The sequence below is a fragment of the Ruditapes philippinarum genome, unplaced genomic scaffold, assembly GCF_026571515.1.
Source record: "Ruditapes philippinarum isolate M1 unplaced genomic scaffold, ASM2657151v2 ctg6154_1_1_1_1, whole genome shotgun sequence".
In the NCBI taxonomy this organism is placed as follows: domain Eukaryota; kingdom Metazoa; phylum Mollusca; class Bivalvia; order Venerida; family Veneridae; genus Ruditapes; species Ruditapes philippinarum.
The window spans coordinates 65,353-74,542 of NW_026864677.1; the positions used below are offsets into that span (position 1 = coordinate 65,353).

General features: G+C 31.7%; 1 protein-coding gene across 1 annotated transcript; it reads left to right on the forward strand.

The window, feature by feature from the left end:
• The first annotated feature begins 1,252 nt into the window (after window positions 1–1,252).
• On the forward strand, window positions 1,253–7,344 carry LOC132726452 (uncharacterized). The gene is made up of 8 exons (XM_060711766.1): window positions 1,253–1,385; window positions 1,551–1,667; window positions 3,257–3,422; window positions 3,654–3,770; window positions 3,884–3,986; window positions 4,248–4,403; window positions 4,704–6,773; window positions 7,212–7,344. Exons 1-7 carry the CDS (start codon window positions 1,323–1,325, stop codon window positions 5,005–5,007), a joined length of 1,026 nt encoding a protein of 341 aa, XP_060567749.1. The 5' UTR covers window positions 1,253–1,322; the 3' UTR covers window positions 5,008–6,773; window positions 7,212–7,344.
• The last annotated feature ends 1,846 nt before the right edge of the window (window positions 7,345–9,190 follow it).

The following is a 9,190-nucleotide window of genomic DNA, read 5'->3' on the forward strand; positions in this document are numbered from 1 at the left end:
ACTTTTTATTGGATCAATTTTGAAAAAAAAAATGAATAAATATGAAACAAATACAGAAAAGTTTTGGCTTTTAAGTTTTCTCACATATAATCATTATAGAAATTTGACGTTTTGTAAGAAATAACTTAATTATTTAATTTCAAGTATATTGTGTCTTTCAGTCCCAGATTACATGGTTAATTTTGTATTGATTATATGATATAAATATGTAAAATGTGTCAATAAACATACAAATTAATTTGTATTGAGTTTTATCATTTGACCGCCGCCATGAGAAAAGGGGCACTCGGGCATATATGACGTAACGTCAAAAACTTCGGGAAAAGGAGAGCGGCTAATGACAGCGATTTTTTCGTCGCCATACTAGTTTCGGTGCGCGAGATTTATAAAGTATTGGCTGTATATGAATTGTTTGAGAAATACTTTTTTCGATTATTTTAGGAATTAAATGGATTATTTGAATCATTTGGAGTACCTGCCGAGCAGAGTCCAACATCAACAGAGGTTGATATTCCTGAAGATCTGAGCCAGGAGTTTGAAGTCAGTGACAGTGACCAAGAACAGTCTGACACAGAACAGGTAGTGAATGAAAGGATTGAAGAAGTGATTAGAAATTATGACACTGTAAATTCCAGGGAATCAGACTCAGACAGAGACACTGATGACGCATCATGTAACAGAGCCTGTAATGTTTGTACGTGTAAAGTTGATTGCCTTCTCTAGTTTGACAAAGCTAGTGTTGACAGTCACATACTTTCTATGAGAGAGATTGACAGAAATGAAGCAGAGATGTTCATTACTGGGAGTGTACATCAAATTGTTACTGACGAAACTCTTAAAGGGAAACGCCGGAAACGGACTCGTTTTAGATACACATTTCATGGTAAACCTATCTGTAAGAAGGCATTCATGTATGTAAATGATATCGGATCAAAAGCTCTCCGAAACCTACTTGATCACTTTACTACCAATGGCGCAATACCACGTACCCACGGAAACAGTGGAAGAAAACCACACCATGCCCTCGGTTACAATGAGATACGGTTTTGTGTAGACTGGATTTTATGGTATGCTGATATCAATGGTTTACCTATGCCAGCAGCACCCAGGGGCCGTGACGGGGAAGCCCCTATCTTCTCCCGTCGAACCTTACAAAAGCTTCTCTACACAGTCAATATTGTCAGGCATGTCAGGAGTCAGATGTACGGAAGCTCGGAGTGTCATCATTCAAAAATGTATGGAAAAATTGCATTCCACACATAAAGATAACGTCACCAAAAGATGACGTGTGTCATAAGTGTGAGCAGTTGCGACATAGTGTAATGGATTCTGTGACGGAGCAAGCAAAACTTGATGCAGCAAATTGTCTCCGGGAGCATGTGCAGGTATTCTATATTGCTAATTGTTATCTTGTATTTTTCAAAGTAGCTTTTTATTTTCCCTTTGTTACATCTCATGTAAGTAATACCGTAGGCATAAAAATCATAGATATTTTATATACATGTACATCTTGGACAAACCACAATATATGTTTTACCTTAATGTTTTAGGATGCTCAAACAGAACGTCAGGCGTACATGACAGCGGTTATTCAAGCGAGAGAAGAGATGGTAGGTTACACCCGACCGACAATACCCGTTGCACCAATTTCCACAGAGTTCAGTAAGGTATGCATATGACAGTTATGGTATAAGCTTTAAAGATCTTTTACAGGTTATATGACCATATATAAACGGTTGTTGTATATATAACCGAGCTGTAAGGCAATTGCATATTACCGTTTACATTCATTAAGAATTAATTTTTATTACGAACTTATAATAATGCAAACTTTCTTTATTATTAGAAGTAAAATGAAATAAATATATAAATCGATTGCAGCAGTGCATACAGATTATATTAACGTCACGATTATCCGTTGAAAAAATGACGTTATAAACGTGCAATATTATAATTATTAGTGCAAATAACATATTGAGAGTGCAATAGTCTGAAGGCTCCTGTCTTTATATTTGATAATTAAAAAAATGGATTTAACATACAAAACTGCATGGTTTTTAAATTAACAATTTGGAAAATGCATATGTGATTCATATTGGTAAACTTAGATTAGTCAGAATATTAGTAAAAAAAGTCATCAATAGAATAGTCAACATACATGTATGATATAAAAAAATGCTTACTGGGATCCTTCGTATTACCGGACACAATATTATGTTTTTTATCTGTAACTATTATTTTAAATAATGAAAAAGAATGGAATTTTATCCAAATAATTTTGGATTCTTAATGCACGTATACATTCCTTTATCAAACATGAAATTAAATATTTGACCGTAGAAATGTGTCTTTAAAGTAGGGCATTATAAGAGGAAAAAATCGTGTTAACAACTCAATTTACCGGACATTGTGTTTCAAAATGTTTTGAAGTCGTGAATTGAAATTAATCTTTAAATAATCAGCAAGAAAACTACGACTATTGAATGGCAATGTTAAGATACTGGAAAATACCCAGTATGTTACTAAAATAGACACGGCAGCCATGCTTGTTACGAAGAGGCCTATATAGAGGTGTAATTGAAATTAACACTATTAACTCAATTAACGTATTGATTCTTCATGATCCTTAAACGTATGACACATTTTGATATTCAAATGGATTTCTGTTCTTTCTCATACATTCCTTTTGATCATCATGTAGCATGTTGCAAAAGCCATAAAGTCTATTTTTGTACAATTCATGTAGTTTCCTCCCATGGGCGTAACCCGTTTCCTTATATGTTATTTAATTTACATTTCTTTGTAAAAGAAACAACCGAGATATTGTATGAACGAAATTTAAAATTACTTTTTATCATTAAAATATGTTACGATTGTCTCTTGAGGTAAACGTTGAGAAGACTTAAAAGTAAAACCTATCTGAAATAACCCATTAAGGGCCTCAATATTCGGGAATGCGCAGAACAGATTATTCCCCCGCATGACCAGGTCATGGAATAACTAGTAAACAAAAGGGTATGTTAGTAAATAAAGAACTGAATCAACAATATTTGCCTGAGAGTGGTTTTGTTGTTATTTTATTTGAAGTTGAAAGTGTGTGTACGATTCAGACTGGATGATTTTTGAATCGACGCAAAATATAAAGCCTTATTTGACAGGAATAGATTTTGTCCGGTAAACTGATTGTGCGGTAAACATGTAGGATACTAGGATCCCAATAGTATTTTATTGATTAATATTTTGGTCAATTTATCAGGTTCATATCACTTTTGACTACAGTCAGAGTGTGACAATCCCTCATCACAGTCGACAGATGGGACCCATGTACTTTGTAACAGGCAGGAAAATAAATATGTTCGGTATCCGCATTGACTCTACAAGTGAGCAGTTCAACTACTTAATAGATGAAGATCAGTCTATAGGTATGTTAACTATTAACCAAATTTACTTAGAAACGTATATCATGACAGAATAGGATATGTGATTGGATGTGGGTAAATGTGGGTTATTTCATGCACGTGCAGGCATATTGTCGTCCTCCCGAAATATAATTATGATCATTGCATTAATGAGTTTTACACTACGCTATATTATTGCCATTTTTATTAATTGATATAAAACTGTATTTCATATAAATTATTGTCACCTTACAGGTTTAGATGGAACTGGGACACATGGACCGAATTCAGTATTAAGCATGCTCCATCATTGTTTACAGAATTACGGATTTGGCGAGAAAGGACTTTATCTTCATGCAGATAATTGCGAAGGTAAATCTTGTTTTCACATTAACTTATGAATAAAAATATTCAGCATATTCATTGATTAATAATACTAAAACAAGTAATATAAAGTTATTTCCGTTCCTTTTTCTTGTTAACAGGTCAAAATAAGAATAGATACACACTGGCGTATCTTTGTTGGAGAGTAAACAGAGGGTTACATGAACACATTCAATTGAATATGGCTATTCCCGGGCATACAAAGTAAGTACCTTGATATATTTATACATAGCATCGTTGCGGCATATTCGTAAGCGTTGGTTATGTTACTCCTTATGTTTCGTCACAAAATTAAATAAAATCCTCATATTTTATTCAGATATAAGTGAACACATAGTTAAGTAACAGCCTACTCAAAAATATGTGACGAAGTGGATTTTACTACTACAGTGTTTTTATGGTTATGTGATAACTAATTTGTTTGTACTGTCATTCTTTAATTCTTGTACTTTATTTTTATCTAAGGTGTCTTGTCGATGGTGGCTTCGGGCGAATTAAAAAACTATTCAAGAGGTCTGATTGCGAGAGTCTGAGTCAATTCGCAGACATTGTGGATAAATCGGCAAGGAACAATTTCCCTGTTTTATATCGAAATGAAAACAATGATCAAACATGGAAATGGTAATTAATTTTCTACAGAGTTTAAACAGATTTTCGATAACTAGTTAATAATATAATGTAGGCTTAAACATTATAACAAGCATGTATAATAATGATGATCACTATCACAGCCACGCCGATCGCTAGCAATACACATACATAGTAGCAACAAACAAAAACGTTATTTATTTTAAATGCAACAGAAGAAAAGAAATGCAATGCCTAAAATCTTTTTTCACAAAGATGGTATATTTTTCAATAAGAATATACGTTATATACATTATTAACTGCATTTAATAAAATAACATTATTTTAACACAGGTATGACTGGAAGTCGTATTTGACGCGATATTTCCTACAAGTGAAAGGCATACAGAAATATCACTGCTTCAGATTTTCTGCTGCAGACAAGTCGGCTGTGTTTGTAAAGGAAAGAACAGATAGCGAGGAGATTAGAGTTCCGCTGATAAGACGTAATACTGAAGTTCTAACAACAACCTTTCACGAGGTCATACAGCCCGCTGGATTAAGTTGTACACGGCGCGAATATTTATACCGTAACGTTAGAAAATATGTGCGTCCTGCATACCAAGATGCCACGTGCCCGCCATACACTGAAGAGTGATTCACGCTGCATGCATACAGACTGACTGATGAATTTTGTTATTGTTTTCAAGTTCAGTTGTTACCATTTTTTATAATTAAAGTTTTGCTTTTAACATTATTAGGGCCAAGTCTTATAATTATAACATGTAATTGTTTTACATGTTTTATTCAAGAATACGATAATTTTGAAAATAGTGTTATAAAATAGTTTTTAAATTATATTTTAATATCTTACTTTTATATATTTTAGTATTATTCTAGTAAGTGCAAAATTAAAACTTTTGAAACACTTGACTTCATTTGTTATCTGCTAAACTACATTTGACGTCGTCATAATTATTATGACGTTACGTAAATCTGTCGTTGACGTTGCATTAATGTCCTCTTTTAAACCTCTATATCTCAAAAAGTATTTGCAATATCAATGTGAAATAAAGTGCATCGTGCACAATAATGCATGTCCTAAAATATTAGCCATAAAACTAAAAATCGATAAAAATTGCCCGAGTGCCCCTTTTCTCGTGGCGGCGGCCATTTATGTTATTAAATGCTACAGCTGCTGTAAACATTTCTGGTTCAAATTTATTAATTCATGTTTGTTTGTATAACAAGCTTGAAAATATTTTCACACATATTTGTAATTATGTTATCAGGCCGGGCTTAGGGGGACGAGGCCCCCTAAAAATATGTCAAAGATGGCATATTGAGGGTAAAATATTAGCAAAAACTTGCTCAAGATAAATGTAATTCTCTTTATCCTTGTATTTTAGAGCCTTGAACACCACTGAGTTTCCTGTTAGTCAAATCACTGTATACTGTAACAGGGTCATATTTTCGTGCTTTAAATATAGTTGTGTTGATTTCAGTTACTTCCTTTGGATTATTATTTTTAATTGTTTTTTTAACCAATCAGATGATCGCTTTGAATTTCCCTCCAAATGTGTTTAGTTTGATGATATTGCGGCAGTTGAAAAGTGTTTTCAATAGAGAATAATTGGGCTTATGATATGTTTTATTCGTTTTAAGGATTTTGAATAAGTATTATGGTATATTTTAAAGTTTATTGTTGGGCAATAACTTCTGTATTTCATGTCAACAGTGTAAATTTATCTGAGAAGTAAATTCATGATTTTCATGTATTTAGAGTTTGAGTAAATAATTGAGATGGTTCAGAAATAGCATTCCTTTTTAACTTCACTTAACTCTTTGTCATTGTTCTTAATAATATGCATTCCTTTTTAACTTCACTTAACTCTTTGTCGTGCACATTGTTCTTAATAATATGCATTCTTTATTTGATAATTTGCAGCACCCAGTCACTGCGTGAATGAAGTGTTTGTTGATTGGAGTAAAGTTAATTGGATGGTTTGATATTGTTTAGAGCATACAATTCCACAAATTGGAAAGTCATCGTTATATATTATAATTATGTGTTATTATGTGTAAGCTATTGCTGTAACTTTTAACTGACCATTTATTGTGTATATGTAATGTAACTGTAATATATTTTAATGTTATTTGATATTATTGTTAAGGGTTAAGAAAAAGCCACTAGAACCACTTAATAATAAGTATCAAATGTGAACAATTGATCATTATGGTTTAATGTGTTTTTAACATTATATATTGTGAATTAGAGGGAGATAACCCTGCAAAAATCAGACATTAAGTGAATAGGCATTTAGTGACATTTTGTTTGTTTTCAGTGTGCTGGAATTGTTAACTTAGTTATCTAGTTGCCTGTTGATAAAAATGGAAGCAAAGTGCAGGAACAGTGAATTTATGGTTTGAGACATTTTAAGAGTGATACAGTGTTTATTTATATTTATTTGTTTATCAACATAGTAACACAGTGAACTATTAATAAATCTTTATGTGAACCCAAGCCTATTTGGCTTTGTAATCTTTTATTTAGATGCAATATAACCAAACGTAACATCACTTCGAACTATGATCATTTTTTCATTAATTTAGTACTGAGTCAAATAGTGAAGAACTATATTTACAATCTGTGTAACATTAAATTTTTGTACTATGTATTAAGTTAACTTTGATGAAAGAACCTGAATATACCTTGAAGGACTGAAGTTAAATCTTTAAAGCTTCATTAAAGATTTATAAATATTGTCAAATTACATTTATTGTGAAATCAAATACCAAGTTTAACAGTGTCATCAACATATATGTATGAGATAGATCTACTTTACACCTTGCTGTTTTTAGAAGGAAGTAATTTCAACTGAACATCAGAGAAGGAACAGTTTCACTTGTGTAGACAGTCTACTCAGGAGCCAACAGTGTATCTGACAGTTTTTGGTGCATGAATTATGTGTGGTTTATAAAGGTGTGGTCTAATGGCTTGTAACAACTTGGTTGTAAGTAAAAAAGAAACGTTTGTAAACTTGTTCTGAAATTGCAGTGATCCACAGTGAATATACATATTGATTAAATTACTTATAGTTATTCAGCGTAAATAATTGCTGCAATTCCTGACATGATTATGTGATTATTCTATGTGGTATGAAAGACATATCTAAGTCCGAGTGAGATTCACCATTGCATGATTAAAATTAATTGGTAATAGTATTCTATTTCACCAAAGTTCTACTGTCTGTATATCCTAACACCCTCTTATAGCCTTAACTCCAAATATATTTAATGTTTAACACAAAAAGGCTATTTCAGAACCTTCTCAAGTCTGTATTTTTTATTCAAAAATGTAAACAAACATTGACCTAGATTTTGACCTCTTGTTGCATTGAACTGGTGCAAAATATCAGAAGTTATTTACTTTTCTAAGTGATCAATCATTAAAAGAAATATTGGTTCTTGTTGTCCGAGTTAATTTCTAGAGGAATAATAATTTCATTTGTCTATTAATTTCGAACAATAAAGGTGGCCTTAAACTTTTTGTGTGTTGTTTATTTTCCTGCCATTTACATGTGTGTTTATTTTCATTAAAAGGTCAAGGAAGAGTATTTTCCCAAAATCTATACTAAGTATGGAAAGTATTTATTTAACAGATATAAATAAATATAAATGAACAAATAAAATATATAGGTACTCCCTGTTAAGTGAAACAATTTTGTACTGAATTGTTTGCAAAAATGGATTTTGTGAATAATTGTTAAATAATTACATTTATATTTACAAAAATAAAGATTTTTGTAAATAATTTGAAATAAATAACATTTCGTTTGCGAAAGTAGCTACTTATACGCGTACACTTATTCGTGATTATAGTTTTTGATTGCTACTATAGAATTTGTAATTTTATATAGCCAAAAACTTGTAACCGGTGTTTTCATTGTATGATCATACAAACGTAAACTGAAGTTTGGTTGAATAAAATACTTTGACCGAAAAACAAATGAACTGGAATGAAATATGTGAATCACACTAAAAGTGAACTACGTTAAAGCTGAAGTGAAAATAAATTGAATATGAAATTGTGAATTAAATTGAATCACGGAAGGGAAACTGATAATTGTGAATGAACTAACGCAAAAGTGAACTAAATGAAGTTAACGCAAAAGTGAATTAGGTGGATACTTGAAAGGAATTGCTTCATGTACGGAATACTTTGTTACACTGATAAAGGAAGATGTTATAAATATAATTGAAACCATTCGCACATTAAGCGTGAATATTTATATCAAAGTGTTAGTGCGATAAAGGCGTAACTGTGGAATTTGAGTTTTGAGAGTACAATACATGTGAATTGAATGGAAATACTTGAACATTGGAAAGTTGGATAGCTGTGAATGTTGAAGTTAATGCCAGACTGAATTAAATGTGAAATGAATATATTGTGTAGAGTGAAAAGCAGACTGAATTAAGTACTATATGCACAAGATAGTGACATACTGTGTTAAATTGATACTCAAAGGAAGTAACAAAATTGTATTTTGAAAATACAGACATTCAACGGCAAACTGTATTTAGTGAATACAGATTATAGAAAAAGTTTACGAGAGTTAGTTGCAAACTGTATTAAGTGACTTTGATTGAATTAACATTGTGAAGTGAAATAAGAATATCTAGAGGAATTCATTTATAGAAATAGAATGTTGATATGAGATGGAGTTAAAGACTTTGTGAGATGACGGCAAACTGAATTAACTTTGTGAATAGATAGAAAACAGTTTGACAATTGAATTCACAATTGTAGAAAGGAAAGAATCAAAGATAGTGTTTGATGC

Excerpts from the sequence above, each read along its gene's own strand:
- LOC132726452 (XM_060711766.1), top strand. The coding sequence starts at position 1,323 with ATGGATTCTGTGACGGAGCAAGCAAAACTTGATGCAGCAAATTGTCTC. Across the intron at positions 3,771-3,883 it reads TCATGCAGATAATTGCGAAG|GTCAAAATAAGAATAGATAC; the intron begins GTAAATCTTGTT and ends TCTTGTTAACAG. Across the intron at positions 3,987-4,247 it reads GCTATTCCCGGGCATACAAA|GTGTCTTGTCGATGGTGGCT; the intron begins GTAAGTACCTTG and ends TTTTTATCTAAG.